The sequence below is a fragment of the Procambarus clarkii genome, chromosome 25, assembly GCF_040958095.1.
Source record: "Procambarus clarkii isolate CNS0578487 chromosome 25, FALCON_Pclarkii_2.0, whole genome shotgun sequence".
Lineage (NCBI taxonomy): Eukaryota > Metazoa > Arthropoda > Malacostraca > Decapoda > Cambaridae > Procambarus > Procambarus clarkii.
This window is the reverse complement of record NC_091174.1, coordinates 4,167,111-4,194,044: the sequence shown is the minus strand read 5'-3', so window position 1 is coordinate 4,194,044 and position 26,934 is coordinate 4,167,111. Positions and strand designations below refer to the sequence as shown.

General features: G+C 40.1%; 2 protein-coding genes across 3 annotated transcripts; both read left to right on the top strand.

Moving 5' to 3' along the window:
- Positions 1 to 1,262: 1,262 nt before the first annotated feature.
- Positions 1,263 to 8,625, top strand: Smn (survival motor neuron). Its single transcript, XM_045735587.2, has 6 exons — positions 1,263 to 1,410; positions 2,313 to 2,549; positions 3,154 to 3,369; positions 5,799 to 5,912; positions 6,402 to 6,449; positions 6,773 to 8,625. Exons 1-6 carry the CDS (start codon positions 1,291 to 1,293, stop codon positions 6,941 to 6,943), a joined length of 906 nt encoding a protein of 301 aa, XP_045591543.2. The 5' UTR covers positions 1,263 to 1,290; the 3' UTR covers positions 6,944 to 8,625.
- A 4,390-nt stretch (positions 8,626 to 13,015) lies between these two features.
- Positions 13,016 to 25,543, top strand: LOC123753615 (sialin). Of its 2 annotated transcripts, none has more exons than XM_045735588.2 (13): positions 13,016 to 13,091; positions 13,660 to 13,707; positions 14,360 to 14,521; positions 15,691 to 15,734; positions 17,910 to 18,008; positions 19,144 to 19,299; positions 19,564 to 19,651; positions 21,017 to 21,173; positions 21,256 to 21,472; positions 21,993 to 22,125; positions 23,196 to 23,351; positions 24,540 to 24,625; positions 24,774 to 25,543. In XM_045735588.2, the coding sequence occupies exons 2-13, from the start codon at positions 13,665 to 13,667 to the stop codon at positions 24,969 to 24,971; spliced, it is 1,539 nt and encodes a 512-aa protein (XP_045591544.1). In that variant the 5' UTR covers positions 13,016 to 13,091; positions 13,660 to 13,664; the 3' UTR covers positions 24,972 to 25,543. The 2 variants fall into 2 exon arrangements, with proteins under 2 accessions (XP_045591544.1, XP_045591545.1); XM_045735589.2 differs by having other exon boundaries at positions 13,040 to 13,203.
- The last annotated feature ends 1,391 nt before the right edge of the window (positions 25,544 to 26,934 follow it).

Sequence of the window (26,934 nt, the reverse complement as noted above, 5' to 3'; positions counted from 1 at the left end):
ACTGGAGATCTGTGGAGGTGCGACTGCACCCTGCGTGACGGGAGATGTCTCCCGTAGATGACTGGACGCCAGGGAGCTGTATATATATAAGGGCCAATGACGTCAGACATGGCGTGAATCTAGTAGGTAACTATCGGCTGGCAGCTAAACAAGCAATTAGCGTCTGGTCGACTGGCGTCTTGGACTCTGCCCAGGCAGCAGGTGTCCAGGTGTCTTGGGTACTAGGAGGTGGAGGGAGGGGTGTGGTGTCTGTCTAGACACAGAGGCGTCTGAGCGCGTATTGTTGTTGTCAACACTACAAGATTGGGAATATCCTGGTAGCAGATCATTTCGAGTAAAATAGTTACACATCTCTTGAACCTTTGTTTTAGAATTGTCTCTGAATTCGCGTATTTTTACTCCATCACATAGCGACGGAGGGTGTGCGAATAATTTTGTTGACAGTTTACATTTAGTCAAGTCTGCTTCAGCAGGTAATGAAAATTCCCAGAGACTTACAGCAGAGTTTAAGCCGAGCAGTAGTAACATCTAGGAGTCTGCTGATTTTATTGGATGATCCATAGATGTGTGGCTCTTCTTACATGATATAGCATGATGATAGATGGAATTACTAATGTAGATTTCACTTTGCTACAAGATTTTGTAGAAGTTCTAAGTGTATCATTGCTCTCAGGCTGCTTATAGATAATCCAAGGTTACAATCAACTCTTTTTTGAAGGCAGATATTGTGGCTAACTCATCAGATGTATTCGGAGGCCACTATAAAATTTCTTTCTATTAACAGGCTTAGGTATACACAGCAATGTGCTGCTGCCCTATTCTATATGAAAGATTACACAGTGTATATAAAACTAGCTATAAGTTCATCTAATATTCCCATCTCACAGGATGGTTAGTTATACATGGAATCAGAGGAGGAAAAATACTTGCCTCAATAAAAAAAACAACAATTCAACTGTGATTAAACAACAACTTCACGAATTTTACAAGAGCTAAGCATTGAATCATTGATCATTGAATCATAAATCACCAAGATTTAATGTTTCAATTCTTGGCGTATTTGAAACATTATATTACAATTACTCTTACCAGTTTCTACTAGATTAGTCATACATGAAATTGAAATTGAAATAAGTTTATTGAGGTAAAATACACACAAAGGGATGAGGTAGCTCAAGCTATTCTCACCCCCGTTCAGTATAACGTGTTAATACATACATAGACACACATTACAAACAATAAACATATTACCAAACATTCTGAGAGATAAACATATACATTTCCTAATACATGAGATGGTGGAGAGTAAGAGAGTTTAGGCTTGTGGTGCGGCAGTGTTGTGGCTACCCTCGAGGAGGACAGATGGCGTCGGATAGCAGCGGTCCGCTCCTTTACAACGCCAATGATTCGGTGAATAATTCATTATTTCTATATTTAAGGGCTGATTCTTACAGAACCTTACAGAGCAGTGTGTGTGACGTGAGGTAATTATGGCCCGACGGGTCCTACGAGGTCTAAATCAGGGGCGACTATCTTGCTGAGGCCAGCAGAATAATTCCCTTGGCGCTGATTAATTGCTGAGGCATCAGTGTTGGGGACAGGAAGCCGGTTACGCTTATTGCGATTATTCATTATTAAGGGCGAGGCTGGCCACGTGCTCAGCAATCCAATTTCTGGCCAGACCCAACACACTTTAACCTGACTTGCCATCATCCACCACACAAGATTTTGATTTTTATATGAATATGATTTTCACCGAGATGAATCGATCATTAAATATAATCATTATGGATGAAAGATAAACTCTAGCCAACTGCACATCACTGCAACCCACAACAGGTGCCTGGTTTACTGTTAGGTGAATACATGCATCAGATGAAAGGAAACATACCCAACCTTTTCAATTCTGCCGTGGGAGTGAATCCGGGTTCCTCGGCTGTGGAACAGTCGAGGAACTTATATATAGCTTGTTATATAGCTTTTCGATAAAAATAAATGTTTCGTTCAGTAAACATTAGATATTGGGTCCTTATTGTGACATCGCGTAGGCTGTATAGTGTTGTGGGGTATTATTGTGAATGCCACGATAATTACAGACGCACAGTTCTCTCAGCAGTTGCATATTATTAGCTTCTTGAAGTGAAGCAGATATTGAACATAGTTTGGGAAAATGCAGGAATTTGTGCATTTTGAGTGAAACCACATTGTCAGGTTAGCCTAAGTTAAATTAGGTTAGGCAATATTATTTACTCATTCTTTTATGGAAATTTTACTACAAAAGTGCAGACTGTTTGACACATTTTTTTTTTCAGGAGAATGCCACACACGATGAGATATGGGATGATACTTTATTGATCCAGCAGTACGATCAGGCTATGGCCCAGGTGCGACAAAAGCTACATCGAAGGTTATCGGGCACAAACACAACCGAAAGTGAACAGTCTACAGAATTACTACAGAAAACTGTGGAACATCTTTCTGAAAACAAGAGTCAGGGTGCCAATGTTGCCAAGAAGAAGAAAAAGAAGAGGAACAAAAAAAAGACTGACGTATGATTTTTGTTAATACTTTCTATTTTATAGCATGTTATCTTCTCTACCAGCCTTTGTGGTTAATTTGCTGTTTGATATATATATATATATTTATCTCTTGGCCTGATGTAGGTGACACATTGTGGTCAATATGAAATGACTTCTAGGAGCAAAGAATGAAAGACTATCATGTTACTTTCTCCTGGGCAAATGTGACCAAATGACATTAATATAATATTGAAAACATTGATGCAGTGTTGTTTAAACATTACTCGAGCATGTTTTTCTTGGTGGGTTCTTAAGAGAGGGGTATTTATTGCTGGCCATTTGCCTTGCGTGGTAACTCGGATGTATAGGTCCAAGCATGTTTTGGCATTTATATGAATACTGGTATAAATTATTGATTGTTAGTATAGTATATTATACTAGCGCTATCTAGAAATCCACCATTCTGTTTGTAACTCATTTTGTATGTATGTATGTATGTACTTTTACCTGAATACACATTATTATATTATTATTATTATAATTTTGTTGCATAAGACCTATGTTTGTGTGTAAATATGTTTGAATATGTATAATGTGTTTGATTTTAATACTACTGACATGTTTTAAATTTCAGTGGAATGTAGGAGATGCCTGTCGTTGCCAGTACAGTGGTGATGGGATCTGGTATGAGGGAACAGTCATTGCTGTGAACTCTGAGGGTGGTTCATGCACTGTCCGGTATGTAGGGTATAACAATGAAGAAGAGGTACCATTGCATACACTTGCAAAATCTAAAGGAGAAGCAGCTCGTCATAGACAGAGAGATATTGCTGATGATGGGCAGTCGGAGGTAATACAGAATTTGATGATGTATGTTTTTTAAAATAGTTATCTCACTATAATATGAAAATAAGTAAACAAAAAAGTCAAAACTGCATGCAGTTTTTATATTTTATTTCTGCTGTCCATGTGAAGTTTCTGTTGAACTGTAGGGACTGAAATGAGATGATTCAGAGCAATGAAGGTAAAGTCATAAGTGATAGTCAGCGATTAAGTTTTTAAGAGGTTTAATGCCGAGAGTCTCCTAGCAGTCCTCGTGGCATAGTGGTAAAGCACTCGCCCAGCGCTTTGCGAGCGCTTTAGCCTGCGGTTCGTATCCTAGCCAGGAAGGATTGGCCGGGTGCCAATTCTTAACTGTAGCCTCTGTTCACCCAGCAGTGAATGGGTACGTGGTTATTAAACGATTTGGCGGGTCGTATTCCGGGGAAAAAATTTGGATTAAGGACTTGCCGAAACGCTATGCATGCTAGTGGCTTTACAAGAATGTAAGAATTGTACTGTATATTAAAAAAAAAGTATAAGATCTTTGGGATTACTCAACCTTTAGAGTGTAAAATAAGTGTGAATGGAGATTCCCCAGCATTTAACTTTTATAATTCATTTTGTCGGGGAGGGGAAGCCTTTGCTTCCTCTTCCTCAAATAAAATTTAGGCTTGTATTGAGGTCCCCCTAAGATGAAACTATTGATCCTTCCTAAGACACTAAAAGAAATGTGCTTCACCAATTCTGTCCTGCCCAGGAATCAAATCCAGTATTAACGACTGAGAGTCAAAAACAAAGCTAATTGCACTACAGAGGGGCTGCTTGCATCTGCCTTTCCCCATTGCATAGGCCTCGACCAAATGTAAACATCATGCCAATGAAGTGGGATTTACCCCTCGTTTCTCTCAAGTGGAGTGTCATTTGCTTACCTTAAGGAATGATTGGATGCTTGAATCCTAGACCGGTGAGGAATGAGCTCCCTTCATTATCATAATAGCAATACCAGTGGAGCTCGTAAACTTCCATACATCACAAATCAATTGTTCCTTATTATTCATCTATGCAATTTCAGGAGTCCACACAATAACGTTCACAATGAGTGCACTATTGCATAGACACTGCAGTAATTGAAATTATTGCCATGCTGGAACTTGCTGTGGTCTGCATGCACAAGCACCACTGCAGTAGCTTACTCTATTGTTAAGAACTTTAATATTACACAGTTAAGCATTGAATTTTGTAAATTATTGTATTTTAAAGCCTTAAAATTTCAATGTACTGTACTGTACACATATTGCAGTACTTGCATTTTTATTAATTAGCAGTTACAATGTTTGAACCCAGTCTTTGCAGTGGCCTTGCTGCTCTAATTTCGTTGTGTAGTATGTTTCATGTGTAGCCTTACAGGTATTTTGTCTCGTGCTGTGCCTTGCAGTGTTTGTGGCAAATTCGAGTATACCTGGGATATATGCAGCATTTAACCATCTTCTTCCTTCTTGAGATGATTTCGGGGCTTAGCGTCCCCGTGGCCCGGTCCCTCGACCAGGCCTCCTGTTTGTTACACATCCCTAGGAAGCAGCCCGTAGCAACTGTCTACCTGCAAGGTAAACAGGGGCATCATGGTGAAAGAAACTCTGCCCATTTGTTTCTGCCTCCGCCGGGGATCGAACCCAGAACTTTAGGACCGCGAATCCCGAGTGCTGTCCATTTAGCTGTCAGGCACCATTGCCCAGGATACGACCCACAACAGTTGATTTAAACCTGGTTCCTAATCACTGCTAGGTGAACAGAGGCAACGGGTGTTAGGAGACTCACCCGTATGTCTTGCCCTGCCTGGGCGTGTTTGTTCTGAAATACAAAATTTTTTCTCTTAATATATATCTATAATCCATTTTACATTGGGTCTCAAGGATGACATCACTGTGTAGAACTAGAAGAGTACTACAAAAATTCTTAATTCAAAATGTACTACTAACAGATTTAGTTAGAGAAACTGGTTGAAACATTGTCACTGTTTACTGTTAAATGAAACACGGCTAATATTTAGGCAAATCTGTTGATATTTTGTACAGTCTATTTAGTTTCTCAAAATGTAGATTTATCTATAGGATCAAAATCACTCTTGTTTTCTGATTATGCTTATTAAAAAATATACATATAGATCTTGGTTACAATTTTGTTCTTTTAACTAGTATTTTGTACTCTACTATAGCTATAGTAGTACTGTAAGTGAAAAACCAATTGCAGGTGATGTCACAATAACATGGCTGAAGTATGTTGACCAGACCACACACTAGAAGGTGAAGGGACGACGACGTTTTGGTCCGTCCTGGACCACTCTCAAGTCACAAACGACTTGAGAATGGTCCAGGACGGACCGAAACGTCGTCGTCCCGTCACCTTCTAGTGTGTGGTCTGGAAAACCAATTGTCTTAATTATATCTGTTTAATTTCCAGCAAAGTGACTTGGGTAGTTCTGTGATCGAGAGCGACATGCAATCTGACACAGATGTTGAGCGCACCCACAAAAGACACAGAGCACCCCATACGCATCGTTCTCAGTCAGGATCGGTACTGTACACTTCTCATTTACAAGTTACATAATTCAAATTTGTGCACTCTTGGCTTGAGTTATCAAGCCTATATATTTGATTTAACCCAGTAATTTAATTCATGATTGGATAAAGGGGTAAAGTAATGCAATATGTACTGTGAACACTGAGTGGCATGTTGAGTCTTCCAAATGCCAATTCTTCATACTTCATATATTGCACATTTCATTGCTGGGAATCAAACATTATTACTTCATGTATATCAGAGGCATTTTACTTTTTTTTAGGTAAAAGTAGCTTCTTTTTCTTGTTCATGTTGTAAGGTATAAAACATTTGTGAAAATGGAATGTTTAATGTGCTAGGTTTATGTGAAATAAGCTTAAGTGAAGTGTAAATGCAGAATGTAATAGGGCAAAGATTATAAGAGCAACTTGAGTGAGCGAGAATGAGATGAAATTCAAAAGTACAATACTGTATATTCAAATTGTAATTCTCTGTTCTCCACAGATGCCACCACCAAATTTTCCAACAGGTGGAAGTCAGTTTGCACCACCAGTAAGTATAAATCAAACAAAACACTGTATAGCTATATTGCTGCCAAATAATAACAAATATATAAATTTCAAATACAGTACTGTATCTTTTATTGCTTGGCACTATTAGTCGTCTGCAAACTTTGAGCCGACGTTTCATTTGTGCATTTCCCTATTAGGAGGAGTGCATTTTGCTTAGAGTGAAATATTTCCTTTGTTAATAGTGACATTTTATTTGTTTATAGTGACATTTTATTTGTTTATAGTGACATTTTATTTGTTTATAGTGACATATTTACTTGTTTTGAGTTACATTGTTGATAGTGACATATTTACCACTTTCAGCCTCACCTGCCACACCTTCCGCCCCCACCAGCTCTTACGATGGACCTGACGAGTGATCCTCAGACTTCTGAAGCGCTCCACACCATGTTGATGAGCTGGTACATGACAGGTTACCATACTGGGTATTATCAGGGTCTTCGACAAGCACAAACTAGGAAGTTGCGCAAGTGATGGTGTGTGTTCATGTTTAGCTGAAAGTTCATTTTCAGTGGTATGTATTCCTCCTCCTCCTCACCCTTTACAACATGTAAAGAATACATGAACTAAATAATAATGTCATGGAGGCTTTATTAGAAATTAATTTCATTATTAGGAACTCATTATTAATCTCAATTAGGAACTTAGGAGGATCTTGTTTCTTATTCTTAACATTATATTGGTGGATTTTTTTACTGTGGAAATTTTCAATTAAGTAATTTTTCTTTTAACAAAGGATTCCTATTTAAATGTGTGATGTTCAATTATAGCTACATTCAGCAACACGAGAAACTGTTAAAAATAAATATTAAAAGTGTCAACAAAAAGTTTTTAATTGATAAAAACCGTGATTCTACCGCTTCCCATTCTCAGAATGAGGCACACTAGCACTGTCCCGGGGCTGTGATACCTAGTACTAGCTTTAACAATAATGTTTCGAGAATAGAAAATCTCTTATATTGTTTTCACATAGCCAAATACTGTGTTATATTTTTGAAAAGTTTATGTTGTACAAGCAGTGTACTGGAAAGATAGTTGATTCAAATTTCTGAATTAGCTGTAGGAGTGGACTTCATTACCATCATTATCAGACCTTGTATTTTTACATAGACAAATAGATCTTTGTTGAGTAATTCAGTTTTAATGCTAATTTGTCTTTTGAGAGACTATGCAAGTGCATTTTTATTAACGTGTTCTTTTTAACAAAAATCAAGATCTTTATGTCAGATTGCTGTGAATTGATTAATTCTAGCATTTGTTTATACAATGCAGCTTATGGGAAAAAGAGTAAAATGTGTGGAATTTATATTTTCTAATGACTTAAATCCTTTGGCTATGATTTATAATTGACAGATATCAGAAATATTGCTTGTTCCAATATGCAGACTTCAAATATTGGAACAAGCAATATTTCTGATATCTGTCAATTATAAATCATAGCCAAAGGATTTAAGTCATTAGAAAATATTAATTCCACATATTTTACTCTTTTTCCATAAGCTGCATTGCAACTTCAAAATGTAAGATGACAGTTTTCTTATGACAGTGCCTTATCAGCCTGGGGCCAGAATCACTAAGCAGTTATGCAAGTACTTACGAATGTGTACATCTTTCCTCAATCTTTGACGGCTTTGGTTACATTTATTAAACAGTTTACAAGCATGAAAACTGGCCAATCTACTGTTGTTATTGTTATAAACAGCCTCCTGGTGCTTCGGAGCTCATTAACTGTTTAATAATTGTAAACAAAGCCGCCAAAGATTGAGAAAAGATGTTCAGGTTCGTAAGTGTTTGCATAACTTCTTGGTGAATCTAGCCCCAGGTTGTTACCTGTATTGATCTGAAGACTGCAAGTAGTAACAGCCTTATGATTACATACTTAAGAGGTCTAAGAAGTCTGACTACTTGCCGAACTGTCGAGGTGATAAAGATCAAAGATTAAACATACCAATTTTATTGCTGGTTATGCTACTAATACCTAGTAAACATGAACTGAGCAAAACGTTTGAAAATTGTGCATTGTATTATGGATTTCCAAGCACTTATTACCATGCCCATACCTATGACTTAAACTAAGGTAAAAAAATGTAAGAGAATGGTGTAATGTAGTAAATGAAATAAATGACCAAATCTCACCACTTACAGATACCATTAAATGTAGTCATTTGCCTTTAACTAAGATATATTTCACAGGGGTGGTGCCTTTCACTGGATAACCTGGGGCCAGATTCACGAAGCAGTTACGCAAGCACTTGCGAACCTGTCCATCTTTTCTCAATCTTTGGCGGCTTTGTTTACAGTTATTAAACAGCTAATGAGCTCCGAAGCACCAGGTGGCTGTTTACAACAATAACAACAGTTGATTGGGAACTTTTTATGCTTGTAAACTGTTTAATAAATGTAACCAAAGGCGACAGAGATTGAGGAAAGATGTACACGTTCGTAAGTACTTGCGTAACTGCTTCGTGAATCTGAACCCTAGTCTGTGCATTGCCTATCATTATTGATCAAAATTTTTTGCAACTTTTTTTTTTTTTTTTAGGTACTGTTTACAAGCAACCAAGTTATATTTGATATTGACACAATATGAACCTTGACTTTTCTCATCCTAGTAATATATAGATGGCAATGGAAGTTGTGTTTATTTCATCCTTTATGGATGCTATATTGATCAGAGTGGACATTGCCTTTGTGGATGATATTTAATATATACAGTTAAGTGGCATTCAAGTTTACCCATTGCTAGTAGAGAAAGAAGAGTTAAGAAAAGAAAATTGATACAAGGTGCTACACTGTCTTCCTGGTTTAGTACATTCTTTTGAGAATTATTTACTTTACATGTGGTATAAAGTCCAAAGGCATGAAATAGCTCGATCATAGTTCAAGTCTGCAGATTGAAATTATTGGGCCCTTCACTGGCTAAGGTTTTGCTAGCTGAGGACAAGGTATGAGCAATGTGGTTGGCAATTCAGTAGCTGGCCTGTGCCAGTGGTACTTAATCTGACTGACTGGGGGATGCACACAGCATCACTATATGATTCCTCGGCCAAAAAGAAATTATTCTTTATATTTAATATGATGTACACTAAAATTCAATGAATATCTTTAATCTTCATAGATAAAACATGTCATGGTTGTCAATTTTCACAAGTCAAATTAAGCTGAAGGTATTATACCTGCAGTATTTGCTTGTCAGTCCCTTTAGTTTAAAGGTGCAAAATGAAGTATATTTTTTTTTACAATCTTAGATAGGTTCTTGATGGTAAATGTGATACTTCTAAGACATTTATGTGACAGGTGTCATTTCTTTTTAAAATTACAATATTCATAATTTTGTAGACTTATTAAAGCATATTATAAAGTGCTTTGGTTTGAAAAGTGTAGGCAATCTGAATAATAAAACAACTTGCATTATATATTTTTATACATCATTTAATGGAACTGAATTAAGAAAGAAGTATACTACATGCATAAATAAAGGGAAATCCAGTAGTATTAATGGCCTATAATTGTGCACAATTTTTAATGTAATGGTATTTAGCAGACACGCTATGTATTAATAAATATTTTTGAACAATGTTAATTGCATTACTTTCCTTGTATAATAAGGTACCAGTATGATGCTAAAGCAGCAAAAAACTATGATAATTTTCAAATGAAATGTGCATTACCAACTAATCTCAAACTGATTTTAAACACAGATAAATTCCTGAAAAAGACATTTTAAATAAGCCGGGCCGTTATGCCATGTTCTGAATTGTGATTCACTGACAGTCTGACAGCCAGGCTGACATGTTGGCTGAATATGTTTGCTTGAACATGTTGATTGACCAGGAAACCTGCGACACCGGATTAGGCAGATAACAGAATTCTTGTAACTTTCCCATTCCATTCCATCTGGGAATTTTTGTGACCAATATAACAATTGTAATGCATTGCTGTTTTTGTTCCTTAATAAAACAACTTATTTTTTATTGGGGAGTTGGTAACATGAAGTTATGATTTGTGTGTTATGAAGAACTTTTTAAATGAGAGAAAGCATTGTTCATCTAGTAGCTTCGTTTATGTGAGGAAGCACACATGAAGCATTTATCATTCTCAGAAAATGTTGAACAATGTTTTAACTTTGAAGAATACAAAGAAGATTGTCATGGGTGACTTCCTGTTACGTCAAAACCTGCATCCTTTATTTCTGGGTAGGAAAAATGTTAGAAACTTACTTGTCACATGAATCCTGTCAACTAGATTTTTGTTAGTGAAACTTTTAGTTTTGCTGGTCTCATATTGTTTATTTACTTCATAATGAGAATCACAGCTAGGTTATGTCAAAATTACCAAGACACTGATATCAGCAACCTACACAATTCAACAATGTCAAGCTTATCTGATTCGCAGCTGATGTTTTGCGAATCTGTAAGCCTCAAGTCTCCGCTGGTAGCTATAGCCGGTGGTGGTGTGTCTTGTTGAATAGGGACATTTTCTCCTCCTTTGGTACTTAGTAAATGAGATTGAGGTCCAATAAATAAGGCAGTATTGGTTGCAAGTTATTTTGAGATAATTGAGCCATGTTAAACATTGCTTGGGTAACGGGCGAGAAAACTTAATGGCATGTCTTGCTTTAACAAGTTGTGCTTGGCCAATGGAGGTTTGGCTTGGGGCACGATGAGGGCAGTACTCTCAGGTTTGTTTGTTTTATTTTGTAATTAATTTAGCTCTTTATTGAGCTAATGGGGGGTGTGGTATATTAATAATTAGGTCCATTTTTGCAATCCTTTAATAAGTAATTAACATTAATATTGGCAATTCATTTGTATTCACACATTTTCTGATAAACTGTATTTGAAGGATAATATTTTAACTTGATGTGTTTTTGTGAGCTTCCTTATGGTTCAAAATATGAAAATGTGATGTATTAATAACCTTACACACAAATGTGTTCTAGTTACTATATCTATCTGTTATCTTTTTTAGAAGAATATTATTCTCAAGATATTTAGAGAGTTGATAAATGAATTATACACATTTATAGTTAGTTATTTAAAGGAAGATAACAGTATGCAGGCGATGAGTCACAATAACGTGGCTGAAGCATTCTTCGACTTGAGAATGGTCCAGGACGGACCGAAACGTCGTCGTCCCTTCAACTTCTAGTGTGTGGTCTGGTCAAGATAACAGTAGTTATTGTACAAATGTCAATATAAGTTACTTTTCATAAGTGATCATATTCAATTTCTGCAAGACGTGCCGGAATAACTGGGTTGTAGTGGATATGTCGGCCTGGGAAACCACTCCGAGTAACAGCCTGTTGGACCTAGTTATCACAAGACAAACCTGGCCCCAGGCTGGGTTTGGGGAGTAGAACAAATTCCTAAACCCTTTCAGGTAAATCCAGATAAAATCTGCAATGTAGTATGTTTTGAAATGTGCAACTGGGCAAAAGTCACATAGACCATAATCTTCATGAGGTAATCTTGAGACGATTTTGGGGCTTAGCGTCCCCGCGGCCCGGTCCTCGACCAGGATTCCTTTTTGTTACACACTCCCAGGAAAGCAGCCCGTAGCAGCTGTCTAACTCCTAGGTACTTATCTACTGCTAGATGAACAGGAGCATCGGGGTGAAAACAACTGCCCATTTGTTTCCGCCTCCACTGAGGATCGAACCCGAAACCACAGGACTATGAATCCGAAGCGCTGTCACTCACCTGGCAAATTCAATACTGTACATCGGCAAAAAAAAAAAATCCATGTTACTCCAACATGAATTCAATACTGTACATAACCACCCCCCCCCAAATAAAAAAAAAAAAATCGACCCTTTATACTCCAGAATGAATTCAAAACAGTCCATTGCAATTAAACAAAAAAAGATTCATATTACTCCTCCATACTCCAGCAGATTTGATATTGACTTCAGAAAACTGATAACCAACAGTGTCTTTACGTTAATTACTGTTATATAACAGCAGCAGCAAAATACAGGTACAACCTAATATAAACCTCATTGCATAATTTTATACATTGTAAACATTAATAAGCTATTCCCCTGGCAGTCCTTCATGCTGATTATGGGTGAGTATGACTCAAAGAAGGATGAGTAATGTTATGATTGACTGTGGTATTGTAATGATTGATTGTGGTATTGTAATGATTGACTGTGGTATTGTAATGATTGACTGTGGTATTGTAATGATTGATTGTGGTATTGTAATGATTGACTGGTATTGTAATGATTGACTGTGGTATTGTAATGATTGACTGTGGTATTGTAATGATTGACTGTGGTATTGTAATGATTGATTGTGGTATTGTAATGATTGACTGGTATTGTAATGATTGACTGTGGTATTGTAATGATTGACTGTGGTATTGTAATGATTGACTGTGGTATTGTAATGATTGATTGTGGTATTGTAACAGGTGAGGTAATGATGATTGTAGGAGTTGGATAAAAACAATGATACAGATAGTGCAGCTATTAGTTGCTAAGACAGATGTCTTCGTCATGCTGAGAGCGGCAGGCAGGCAGAATATAGGGACCAATGACTGGAGGAATCAGTGATCATTAGGACAGTGTTCCTAAAGTCAGTGAAGAGAGAGGACGTACGACGCTCTCGGCTCCACAGTTAACCAGGATATTTTAACTTTTCTTTGTATATAATTTTGTATTTATATTCTGCATCCAAGTTTATCATTTGACTTCGGAGATTATTCCCTCACGTCGTTGGTTTTTGTCGGTAAGATCTGCTCGCTCTGAGCTGGGTGGTTTATGGTTGGGAGTGAACTCTCTCTCTCTAGACTCAGTGCCTCTCATCTCTGCGCCCTCACAACTTATATAAATGGTTACATCCTGCAGAACGAACAAACAAGATTCGTCCCCAGTGGCTTAGTGCGTCCCAGTGGCTTGGTTCATCACAGTGGCTTTGTTTATCCCAGTGGCGTTGTTCATCCCAGTGGCGTTGTTCATCCCAGTGGCTTTATTCATCCCAGTGACTTTGTTCATCCCAGTGGCTTTGTTTTGTTTACACAATTCTTATGGGGTTTGCGTCCCCAAACTAGAATCCAATGAACATTAAGTAACTTATTTGCACTTTGTGTTGTGTAGAATATAAAGTGTGCTTGTAATTGGACATTTCGGCACCTGTCGGGTAGTTAAGACAGATGACGTCTTTGATGCATTTTTGTTCTTTCAGTCGGAATGGAGAGAAGCCAAGTGAACTACAAGGCGATGTCCATCTTTGGTAAGGATCAGCTGTTTTTTGTTTACATTGTTGTTGTTGTTTATAGTAGATCAGCTGTTTTTTGTTTACATTGTTGTTGTTGTTTATATTATGGTGCTTGACTGGTGGAGTGCTTTCCAGGTGTGTTAGTGTGTTGAGGGAACACTTCCACAGGTGTGTGTTGAGGAAACACTTCCACAGGTGTGTGTTGAGGAAACACTTCCACAGGTGTGTGTGTTGAGGAAACACTTCCACAGGTGTGTGTGTGTGTTGAGGAAACACTTCCACAGGTGTGTGTGTGTGTTGAGGAAACACTTCCACAGGTGTGTGTGTGTGTTGAGGAAACACTTCCACAGGTGTGTGTGTGTTGAGGAAACACTTCCACAGGTGTGTGTAAGGGTGTTACTTCCCACAGTGTGTGAGTGTTGGCAGTGCCTGAGTATTTATTAGTCATGGTAGGCACAGTGCCTAGGGCCTGTGAGATAGTGGTGGGCCTACGAGATAGTAGGGTGAGTATGTGTGTGTTGGTGCGAAATTATTATTTGTGTCTTCAGGGTCGAGATGTTAGCTCTTGGACCCCCGCCTTTCTAATCGTCGGTACTGCCTTCCGACGCGTCATTGTGTCTGCGCCAATGTCAGAGTGTCTGTAGACTGACAGAGGACCCATCCACAGGACGTGTGCCGGCAAGGTTTGTGGTGGGCGGCCTGGTGTTCCTGGCTAGTGTCACTATTTACATGCTTCGTGTCAACCTCTCCGTCGCCATTGTTGCCATGGTACGTCGAAATAACAGCGCTACCGTCGCCTCGAATGCCGAATGCCTCGTCCTTACTCAAGGTACTTGACTCCCATACACCTCTGGCACAGTACTCCTTCCCAGACACTCTACATCCCTCCCCCCACCCCTCTACATCCCTCCCCCACCCCCTCTGCACTCCCCAACTTACCCAACCTACCCTCAGCACCCTCCTCCTCTCCAACAACTCGCCCCCACCCGCCTCCCTACCCTCTGCTTCCCCTACGCCCCGAACTCTAAACGCCTTCGAAAGCTATGGGCAAATCGTACACAGGGCGGTTCGTACAAGTTAGGCTGTCAAAACCGTATACAATATATATATCATTAGTTCACTATGCTAGGCAAATTTTATGAATAAAATATCATTTTATTATTGCTGGGGGATTAACATAACCACGCGGCGTTGGAATGTGTCCTCGGCAATGATTTATAGTGATAATTTTTTAAGCAATTTGGTTACTGAAATATTTGTTGCACCACAGAGATGTACGACAAATTTGCCAGGAATGAGAAGGCTGTTAAATCAATCTACAAGAGACCAGAAACCGTAGACGGTGTGTGAAAATGATTTTTTTTTATATTGGACCAGCACAGGCAAATGAACTTTGTATTTTCCCACCCGGGTACTTTTATTCCCTTCCCAGGAGTTTTATTCTTCTCCCAAGTAGGTACTTTACTCCCAAGTACTTTAAATTAAATAAATTAAATAAATTATTAAATTAAAAAAATTAAATAAATTCAATTTACAAATTAAAGTACTCCCAAGATACTTTATTCTCTTTCCAGGTGCTTTATTCCTCTCTCAGGTAATTTATTCCCTTCCTAGGTACTTTATTCCTCGCCCAGGTACTTTGCTCTTTTCCCAGGTACTTTATTTCCGTTCCAGGTACTTTGGGTCTTCTCCGTGTACTGTCATGTTTAAGTACTTCATTATTGACCCAGATGCCGTCCACCTCCGTCGAAAATGATACTTCCTTAAATAAAAATAATAAAAATAAAATAATAAAATACACTTCCTTTTCGATTCCATACTAAATACACTTATCCAAATTAACCAGGTTTGTATATAGTGCCTAAATTCCCCCCCCCCCAAAAAAAAAATAATTAGTTATAATTAAGGATGGTGCATGTAAAGCCAGTTGGTATTTGGTGATAAGAGATAATGTTTGTTTTTTGTAGGGTTGCTAATGTTTGCTTGTTTGTTTAACAGGTGTTGGGGTGGTGGCTGGAGAGGGGAATTCTACCACACACCTGGTGAGTAGTTCTTCCCTTACTCATGTTCTCTCACTCTACTGGTGAGTAGCTCTCCAGGGGCCAGATTCACGAAAGCACTTACGCAAGCATTTACGAATCTGTACATCTTTTCTCAATCTTTGGCAGCTTTGTTTCCAATTATTAAACAGTTAATGAGCTCCGAAGCACCAAGAGGCTGTTTATAACAATAACAACAGTTGATTGGGAAGTTTTCATGCTTGTAAACTGTTTAATAAATGTAGCCAAAGCCGTCAAAGATTGAGGAAAGATGTACACGTTCGTAAGTGCTTGCGTAACTGGTTTCGTGAATCTGGCCCCAGAGCTCCAGAGGAACTCTCGAGAGGAACTCGGGTTCCTCTCCCGAGCCTCTTGTCAATCAGTTGGGTTTTTATGAAAAAGGTTTAGGGCACGGGAGCCGGTCGGCCGAGCGGACAGCACGCTGGTCTTATGATCCTGTGGTCCTGGGTTCGATCCCAGGCGCCGGCGAGAAACACTGGGCAGAGTTTCTTTCACCCTATGCCCCTGTTACCTAGCAGTAAAATAGGTACCTGGGTGTTAGTCAGCTGTCACGAGCTGCTTCCTGGGGGTGGAGGCCTGGTCGAGGACCGGGCCGCGGGGACACTAAAAAGCCCCGAAATCATCTCAAGATAACCTCAAGATATAACCATCCCAGCAAACAACGTTATTTTTATTTTATTTATATTTTTGCTTTTTTTTTTTATTTATGTATAGAAGAGTTCTTACAGTCTTGTACAGCCACTAGCACACAGCATTTTGGGAAAGTCTTTAATCCTAATTTTCACACACATCCCCAGGAAGCAGCCCGTAGCAGCTGTCTAACTCCCAGGGACCTATTTACTGCTAGGTGAACAGGGCCTCAGGGTTAAAAGAAACGCTGCCCATTTGTTTCCACCTTCCGCCGGGAATGGAACCCGGACCCTTAGGACTACGAACCCCGAGCGTTGTCCAATCAGCCGTCAGGCCACCTAGCTTTCCCGTTGTGGACTGTTCCTTTGAAATTTTGGCTTTGCCGTTGTTGCAATGTTGCAAGAACGTTAGTAAATGTTTTGTGCACAATGAAATGACAATGTGATACATGCATGAGAACATCTCTGGAGCACGGGGACGGGATCGAATCCCCGTCCTGGGTGGCCTCAGACGCGCACCTTCACACCCCTACACCACCATATGCTAAAGGTTACAGAACCGGGAGTCCGCCCTGGAGTGTACGCCGGACGCACGTTAAAATTTGACTGGGCACCAGCTCGGTGTCTCCAAATCCCTTGTGAGTCCGGCCCGACTCCAGGATGTTTAACGCTTGAGCATATCATGGTCCGGGGGTTAAGGCGTGTGCCTGGGGAAGGGATGGTCACCCCAGATTCTGGTGTGTAGGCTGGGGTGAGTATACTATGTATATTAGCTTAAGATCAAATTTGAACATAGCAGACGATGAGTCACAATAACGTGGCTGAAGTATGTTGACACACTAGAAGGTGAAGGGACGACGACGTTTGGGTCCGTCCTGGACCATTCTCAAGTCGATTGGGATTTCAAGTCGATCTCAAGTCGGATTTCAAGTCAATTGATTGGGATTCAAGTCGATCATTCTCAAGTCAATTTGAAAATTGCGTCCTTATGGGGAATTGGACCTTAAACCCTCTGTGTGTTAGGATTGTGTGGTGACCGAGACACACACACACAGATGTGAACAAATCCACAAGGGCCATGACGAGGGTTCGAACCTACGTCCAAGGGGATCCTAGACGCCCCCTTAATCGACTGTGCCAAGACAAACACACAAGGGTCTGCGCTCTTTGTTCACAGTCGAGGGACTCACGTTCAGTCCCTGAGCAGGACAGAAACATTTGGGTGCATTCCCTTTCACCTGACGTCTCTCTTCACCTTGTAGTTAAATAGGTACCCGAGAGATAGGGTATTTTTGTTGGTTGCATTGTGGGGGACAGTAGATGGACTAGTGGGGGGGGGGATCTGTATAAGCCTAAGTACATGATATATATCTTCGACAACGGAAATCATAAAAAAATACATTAGAACAGAAGAACGAAGGAATCTACAGAGACCCTATTGGGCTCTTACGAGGCTATATATATATATAACACCTGGTGTTACTATACCAGGTGTCACAGGTGTGATTAATCCTCGTCTTTCTTGCAGGAGGAGCGTGAAGAGGAAGTGGACGGGGAGATGGACTGGGACGCCCTGACGCAAGGAGTCATCTTAGCCAGCTACTACTACGGCTACGCCTGCACGCAGGTCCAGCCTCCGCTACGTCTCGTAGATCACGTCTTCTGGTCTACCTGACGTATTACCTCAGATCTCATTGGTCGGACCTTCCTGAGAGCTCATTGGTCGGGCCTTCCTGAGAGCTCATTGGTCAGACCTTCCTGAAAGCTCATTGGTCGGACCTTCCTGAGATTTCATTGGTCAGACCTTCCTGAGGGCTCATTGGTCAGACCTTCCTGAGATTTCATTGTCAGACCTTCCTGAGAATTCATTGGTCAGACCTTTTTGAGATTTCATTGGTCGAACTTTCCGAGATCTCATTGGTCTTCACGTAAATTAGACCTTTTCTGGACAACTTTTAGAGTTCTCAATAAGAAAAAGGGCATAGGAGTTCTTCAATTCAGACGAAAGATAAACTAATTTGGGTTGACATCTGTTTTCCTTCAAGTAGAATGTGCCATACTTGTGCCAGCATAAATCATAATGTTTATTTCGTATAGTCGGTGAGTGCTCAGTAATGTCTCCCTTGGGATTTATATATCCATTATAGGATTTATTTAGGATTAAATGTCTGCAAGTATTCCAATGACCAGGATTGGTTCTAGGTGGCTTAATTCACGTTAATAATTATTCCATTCTTACTCTGATGGAAACTACGTCTATGCGTTGTGCATATGTACACTGTACACTACATATATAGACAGAGGAATATGTTTATGATTAGTAATAGATATGTTTATACACGAGAGGAGCACATGTATTACAGCAGTTGTGAACACATGAGTGACACATGTATTATAGCAGATTTAAACACATGAGTGACACATGTATTACAGCAGATGTAAACACATGAGTGACACATGTATTACAGCAGATGTAAACACATGAGTGACACATGTATTACAATTACAGGAAACCTCCTCACTGTGGATAACGTAAAAGTTTTTCCCCGACATTTTCTACACCTTCCCTTCTGTCACTCTTCTCTCTCTCATTCCCCATACTTCCTAGACCCTCCCTTTCGTATTCCTTCCCCTCCCCTAACCTTTCAATCTGTTCCTCTTCCTTGCTTCAGTTTTTCCCCTTTTATATCCTATCTTTTTATCCTTTCCCCTTCTCTCTCTCTCCTCTTTTTCTCTATCCCTCGCGTCTCTGGCACCACCAGATTATCGGTGGCCGCCTGGCGGAGATCTACGGTACAAAACGAGTCCTCGGAGGCTGCATCTTCATAAGCGCCATCTGGACTCTTGTGACGCCCATAGCCGCCCGCGCCCACTACGGAGCCCTCATCGCCATCCGGGTCGTCCTGGGTCTCTGTAGCGTAAGTAGTATCGAGGGATTGTAAACCGAGATGTACACGACTTGAGAATGATCCAGGACAAACCGAAACGTCGTAGTCCCTTCACCTTCTAGTGTGTGGTCTGGTCAACTGAGATGTATGTGGAATAAGGGATAGAATTTAAGCTTGTTAGTCATTGAAGCTCATAACTTGTGGTGCAGGAGGTTACGTATTTCTTGACCTGTCATAACTTGTTTTGCTGGAGCTCTCGTAATTCTTGATATGTCATAAGTTGTAGTGTTGCAGGGCGTGTCGTGGCCAGCCATGCAGTGTCTTGTGGCCCGCTGGATCCCGCCACTGGAGCGTCCAAGATTCGTCGCCATTGTGATCTTGTGTGAGTGTTCACGGTACTTGATGCACATATGCATCGCTTTGCAATATGCACTTTCCCATGCTCTACATGGGGGAGTGCATATACATGCACTCTGTACCATGTTACCCTACATGCAACTCCCCCCTTCAGGCTGTGTTCGCCCAAGCTGCGCCCGTTGCAAAAGGTGTATTCGTCATTTGTTTTCTTATCGTATATAGTAAAACACAAAAAATCTCTATTAATATTTATTGAAGTTTTGTGTAAAGTTAGGCTTAGGTTAGGCTTAGTGTTCCTGTGGTAATTATTTGTATTCACAGAACGTTGGGGAATAGAGAAGTGCAATTCGATCATATTAATTATCTCAGTCTTTCATAGTTCTCTCTTCTGACTGTCAGTCTCCTCTTCTCTTTAATGTTCTTACCTCCGTTAAGTGTTCAGATGTCAGTGATTACCGACTTCAATTGGCTGCTTTGGATTGATTGAGAAAGATTAAGCCGTCCTAAGAGGTTCAAGTTCAAGTATGTTTATTGAGACAAGAAAAAAAAATACATCTCAAAGGGATAGAGTAGCTTAAGGTATTTCTACTCCTCTACCCCAAGAGGTGGTACGGGCATGAATAGCCCGTAAGAGTGTTAGGGAGCTTTGTTTTGTTATATATATGGCTTTCTCATGTTGACAATCAGACGGGAGACATCTCCCGTCACGCAGGGTGCAGTCGCACCTCCACAGATCTCCAGTATCAGCTCTTGATACTGGTAATGGCTCAAAAGGGCCACCACTTACCCGTGCCACCTTTTGGGTGGTTTAATCTTCATCAATCAATCAATCAGTTGACAATCAAGCAAGTAATTATGAAAAGACAGAGGGTGATAATCAGGTTTAGTCGGATATGTTCATCATTCTCCTTCGATAACTCATTGTAATGGGTTCATTTATGTAAGTGCTTAAACAGCTTCCCAGTGTTGCTTTCTGCAGGGGTTTCTCCTCTTGTGTTCTGTTTGCTCTTCATTTATATTTGGAATCAATGCAGTCATCAAAATCCCGAGATTGAATTGTTGTTATACTGTGGTCTGGACCGCCTTCTGGTGTTCGGTGGGGAATGTGTATATCACCGCCACAATTACTGGCTCCTTCTTTTAGTATTATTCCGGCCCTGTAGTCCGCGTGTTTTGTTGTGCGTGTGTATGTGGGTGGGTGTATTCCCACCTAGTCAAGGTATGTGCATGGATGCATGCACGCATGCATGCGTGCATGCGTGCGTGCGTGCTTGCACATCCGCATCCTTGTATCCTCGCCTCTACCAGTCACTGACGACTCATGCGATATTCCCCTCTCTGTCTCTTCGATGACTGGGCTTGGCACTCCTCGCCACGCCCTCGCGAACAGCCAGTTCCTTGAGCGTGACGTTCACCCTGCCTCTCTGCGCCCTCATCATCGACACCCTCGGCTGGGACGCCACCTTCTACCTGACGGGAACACTGGCGCTAGTGTGGTGTGTCTTGTGGTTTCCACTCATGCACGACTTCCCTCTGCAACACCCAAGGTAAGAACGAACCGTGAAAGTAGGGTGTAAAGACAGCGGAGGCATTCGATGGAGCTCGATAGAAAATATCTTTACATTTCAGAATAAGCATGGAGGAGTTGGAATACATAGAAACGACTGTAACGGCGAGTGGAGTGACGAGGAGTCCATCAAGACGTGTTCCCTGGCGGCAGATGACCACTAGCATGCCTGTGTTAGCCATCATCATTTGCGACATAGGAAACTGCTTCGGCCTTGCGGTCTATGTGACCCAGTTGCCCACCTACATGAAGAATGTTCTCGGGTTCTCTATAAGAAAGGTAGAGCTGTACTGACAGTATGTCTTGCGGGTATTCAGTTTGTATTCGGACTTATGCCTTGCAGGTTTTCAAACTTCTGGGTTTTGGGGATGGTTGAAAGTAAAAAGTTGGTTCTAGTCTTCGTCTCTGAAGACTACACTAAGCTCTCATATTAATAAGGAAATCTGAACTTTATATTGCCTGATTGTTAATATTCAATATGTACGACAGTAAAGTCATATCTGATTGTTTACATTCAATAGTTACAACAGTAAACTCGACTTGTCATTCTCAAGTCGACAGACAATCGACTTGAGGATGGTCCAGGACGGACCGAAACGTCGTCGTCCCTTCACCTTCTAGTGTGTGGTCTGGTCAACAACAGTAAACTCCTGTTTGATTGTTCACGTTCAGTAACAGTAAACTCCTGACACCACCGCTTCTTGTTGCAAAGTAAACCGGGGCTTAGATAACAATGAATAATAATTACAAATATCCTAACTTTGCTTAATGTGTTTATATACTTTTTTTTTTCCCCCAGAATGGGCTATTGTCAGGCCTGCCATTCCTGTCGCGTTACGTGGGGGCAGTTATTTCCAGCTCCAGCGGTGACTGGCTGGTAGGACGAGGGTACCTCACCATTCTTAACGCCCGCAGGATATACAGTGCTATAGGTAGTCCTCACGACATTTATTTTACATTTATTTCACATTTATTTTACGGAACTCACAGTTCCTGCGACGGCGCTGGAACCAATCGTATTGGCGTTTGCCTTTCCATTGGAGACTTTCAGCGCCGTGGAGAGGGGGGACCTGCTGCTTGAGTAACAGCTTCTCCCCCAAATCAACCTAACCTACCCTGGCTTTGCGCCCTGGAGAGGCCACTCCAGACCGGCAACCAGAGCGCAACTCCATAGTCTCCTGAGACTGATGGATGCCTACTACTACTACTACTACTACTAGGTAGTCCTAACCCCCAAATTCTTGCCTCTCTTCTTCTGTTCTTAGTTGAGAAAATATACAACTTAAGAGTGTCGATATTCATACATCTGTGGCTTGTACTCCAGGTATCATCATTATTATAATTCGTTGTAAACAAAATACATATTTTTTTGAGTGATGTCTATGGTGCTACATAACCTTCCCGGTTTGGTATCTTCTTTTGATACTTATTTACTCGAATGATGCCACCAGCCAGAGGAAAGTTGGTCACTCAGAGCAGCTTAGCCACAGAGTCTGGAGTCATTACCTCAGACTGTGGCGTGGAAGGAGCTGTCTTACACTACAAAGTAACTCATGTGGCTAGTTAGGTAGTTCCGCCAAGCTGTGTGGAAGATGGTGAAAGAGGTCATAGTTTCCTAAGATATCTTTTAATGGTTTATTTCTTGCAAATGTTTGATTTCAGTATTTTTCCTTTTAAAAAGCATCGAGCCATTAAACTAGTTAAAACATTAGATTTACTGATTTTTAACACCAATATTAGTCTTGATGTCATAACAGTGACTAATACCTTTGCAGCACTTCTGTTAAATTTTATATTTTCTTGAATCTGAAACGGATTTAGACTTAAGACGCTAATGAAGGATTAGGGATAAAATTTGATCTTAAGGTAACTGATTTTTTATTTATTGATAAAACATCGTTCTATAGAAAATGGTTTGTAATAAATTTAGAAAAGTCTGTGTTTCACAACGTTGAAATAAAGCCACTTTTTTTTTGCTGATGAGAGTACTTGACACCAACAGCAATGCTGGGTCCTGCTGTTGGGCTGCTGGCGGTGGCACACGCCGGCTGTGAGGCGGCTGTGGCGGTGGCACTGCTGTGTCTGAGTCTCTTCCTCAACGGTGCCATCACCACCAGTCAACTCGTCAACCAGAATGACATTGCTCCTAATTACGCAGGTGGGTGGAGGTTAATGCTGCCTTTCAGCTGGCGTCAGCAGCCTTCTGCGCTGGCTGACTGCCATCGTCTTCTGATACCACACAGGGCTCTCAACCACACAGGACTCTCAACCACACAGGGCTCTCAACCACACAGGGCTCTCAACCACACAGGACTCTCAACCACACAGGACTCTCAACCACACAGGACTCTCAACCACACAGGATTCTCAACCACACAGGACTCTCAACCACACAGGACTCTCAACCACACAGGACTCTCAACCACACAGGATTCTCAACCACACAGGACTCTCAACCACACAGGACTCTCAACCACACAGGACTCTCAACCACAGAGGACTCTCAACCACACAGGATTCTCAACCACACAGGACTCTCAACCACACAGGACTCTCAACCACACAGGACTCTCAACCACACAGGGCTCTCAACCACACAGGACTCTCAACCACACAGGACTCTCAACCACACAGGACTCTCAACCACACAGGATTCTCAACCACACAGGACTCTCAACCACACAGGACTCTCAACCACACAGGACTCTCAACCACACAGGACTCTCAACCACACAGGACTCTCAACCACACAGGGCTCTCAACCACACAGGGCTCTCAACCACACAGGATTCTCAACCACACAGGGCTCTCAACCACACAGGGCTCTCAACCACACAGGGCTCTCAACCACACAGGGCTCTCAACCACACAGGGCTCTCAACCACACAGGGCTCTCAACCACACAGGGCTCTCAACCACACAGGGCTCTCAACCACACAGGACTCTCAACCACACAGGGCTCTCAACCACACAGGACCCACACGACTACATGGCCCTGTAGCACAGTGGTCAGTGCATTCGGTTCCCAAATGAAAGATACCAAGAAGATACCAGAAAGATACCAAGAAGATACCAACGCTGGACGGAGACGTCCAATACATTTTTTATTTTTTTCAATACAAGACGTTTGAATACAGTTTCTTTCACCTCTGTTCATCTAGACGTTACCCTTTTTTTACTTTTTTAAATTAATTTTAAATAATTTTCCGGTAATTTTCGTTAATTTTCTAACATATAATATATATATATATATATATATATATATATATATATATATATATATATATATATATATATATATATATATATATATATATATATATATATATATATATCCACCACACAGGGACTGTCTTTGGGATAAGCAATACCTTTGGTGCAGCCGCCTCCTTCGTCGCACCTGTGGCAGTTGGGGCCATTACCAACGATCAGGTATATGTGGGAATATGTTTATCTTGCAATATATATATATAAGATCTGACACAATATCAATGTTAAACCTCGGTTAATTGGCAAAAATGATAGTAACTGTGTTATTTTTGTGTGTGTGTTCTGACCTGACACTTGTTTCTCGTCTCAGCAAACGATGGGTCAATGGCAGAAGGTGTTCTGGATGTGTGTCCCAATTTACGTAGTCACCGAGCTCTTCTTCCTCGTTTTCTCCTCTGGTTCTGTACAGTCCTGGAACTACTACGCCGAAAAGCATTCTCCCGAAGGAACTTCTGATTCTCCAGCTAAAGACGTTCCAGAAGAGACTGTGATGATCCAGGAGCACTGACGCCAACGCCAAATGTCAGCCGAACACCTCGGATTTGTAAATAAGTAATAATGTGTTTGATCGTAGGCGCTGCGGGCTCACTATAGCCCGTGTTACTTGGAACTGTTTGTTCCAGGTAGCGAGTCTTTAACAACAACAACAACGTTTGATCGGGGACATGAAGCCTGTATATATATATATATATATATATATATATATATATATATATATATATATATATATATATATATATATATATATATATACAGCATGTTATTTTAATTTAATGTAAAAATACTGTGACTAGAGTCTACTAAATATACTCAATTTACATCAGACTTCAGAACCAAGACTAGAAACTACCTACCAGGAACTACCAACCAGGAACTACCAAACATGAGCTACCTACGATGAATTACCTACTAGGAACTACCTACCGTGAACCACCAATGCACTACCAACAATGACCTGCAGTTCCTCGAGAAAACATTCGAAATAAAAGGCTTCCAAGTAAATACATCGATTCCAGAGATAGGAAAAACAATAAAGAGAAGCAGTATTCATAGCAAAAAAAAAATAAAAGCATTATTTTCCCCTTTTTTTCATTGAACGAGTTATTTACCTGAATTTTTAAAAAATATGGCTCCCTTGAATGCCGTAGATCCTCTTCAACGAGGCTGAGGGTCCTCATATAAATGATAACTGTTATGTGAAAGATGATTTTGACGAATTATTCTAATGATAAGGATGATAATGGGAATGATAACCAATAACTATGTCATATAAATCAAGCCAATTGCTAAACATTCAATAAGCCATCTAACCATAAATAAATTATGCAATCACTCTATAAATAACCTATACGATGGGTAAACCATTTAATTAGCCATATAAGTAGTAAGTTATCTAACAATACCAAATATGAAATAAAGCAAAAACAATCAATAAGTTATCAAATAAAACAGTAAACAATAAGTTATCAAAAAAACAACAACAATAAGTTGTCAGTAAAACACAATGTTTTTAAATAAAGCAATAAACAATAAATTATCAAAGCAAAAGTAATTTATCAAATAAAGCTAAATTCTAATAAATTAATGAATCAACCAATAGATAAGTTATCAAATAGAATAATAGACCATCTTGCCAATAAATCATTTCACACAGCCATCTGATCAAAATATAATATAATCAATCACTACATCATCCAATCAATCAACATACTATCTAATCAATCAATATACTATCTTATCAATCACTGTTCCATCTAATCAATAATTATACCGTCTAATCAATCAATATGCCATCTAATCAATCACTTTTCCATCTAATTCATAATAATAATATCTAATTGATAATAATACTATCTAATCAATCAATAAACCACCTAACAACCATGTATATCACATCTGTAATGTGTAATATCATCTAACATTACCAAATCACTTGGTTTCCGTTATTAAGCAAAGTTGTCAACGACTCAGGTGGCGGACGGACATTTTCCATTCTGCTCCGCTACCAGCGACCCGCCGGACGAAATCGTCATTTTTCACAAAACTCAACTTCTAAACCAGCCATAGAATCACTTTAAAAATAGTCCCAATAGGTTTACCGGAACCGGTTGCATTTTTTTGGGTAAAGCCTTTTGTTGCCATTTTACAATATCAACGTCCTCAGACTATTATTTAAGGAGATACGGCCGTCTCAAAACCTTCAACAAAAACACGACTTTCTAGCCAAACGAATGCACGAATATCTATTATACTTTAGTGCAAAGTATATTAATAATAACTTAGAAAATGGATTTTTCGGCACTGCATATAAGATTAATTTAAAGGAGATATTCCAGTTAGAACAACACAAGCCGATGTTGACGGCACCTGGACAAATATAGCGTATTTTTCTATCAAAGTTTACATCTATGCGCTCTATGTGTTTATATAATTCTCTGTGTGGCTCTTCTATAATTTTTGCTGTCAATAAA

Bases quoted from the DNA above. Each gene is read 5' to 3' on its own strand.
- Smn (XM_045735587.2), top strand. From the start codon at position 1,291: ATGAGATGGTGGAGAGTAAGAGAGTTTAGGCTTGTGGTGCGGCAGTGT. The intron at 1,411-2,312 runs GTGAATAATTCA...TTTTTTTTTCAG, and splicing joins TTTACAACGCCAATGATTCG to GAGAATGCCACACACGATGA. The intron at 2,550-3,153 runs GTATGATTTTTG...TTTAAATTTCAG, and splicing joins GGAACAAAAAAAAGACTGAC to TGGAATGTAGGAGATGCCTG.
- LOC123753615 (XM_045735588.2), top strand. From the start codon at position 13,665: ATGGAGAGAAGCCAAGTGAACTACAAGGCGATGTCCATCTTTG. The intron at 22,126-23,195 runs GTAGTCCTCACG...TGACACCAACAG, and splicing joins CAGGATATACAGTGCTATAG to CAATGCTGGGTCCTGCTGTT. The intron at 24,626-24,773 runs GTATATGTGGGA...TTCTCGTCTCAG, and splicing joins GGGCCATTACCAACGATCAG to CAAACGATGGGTCAATGGCA.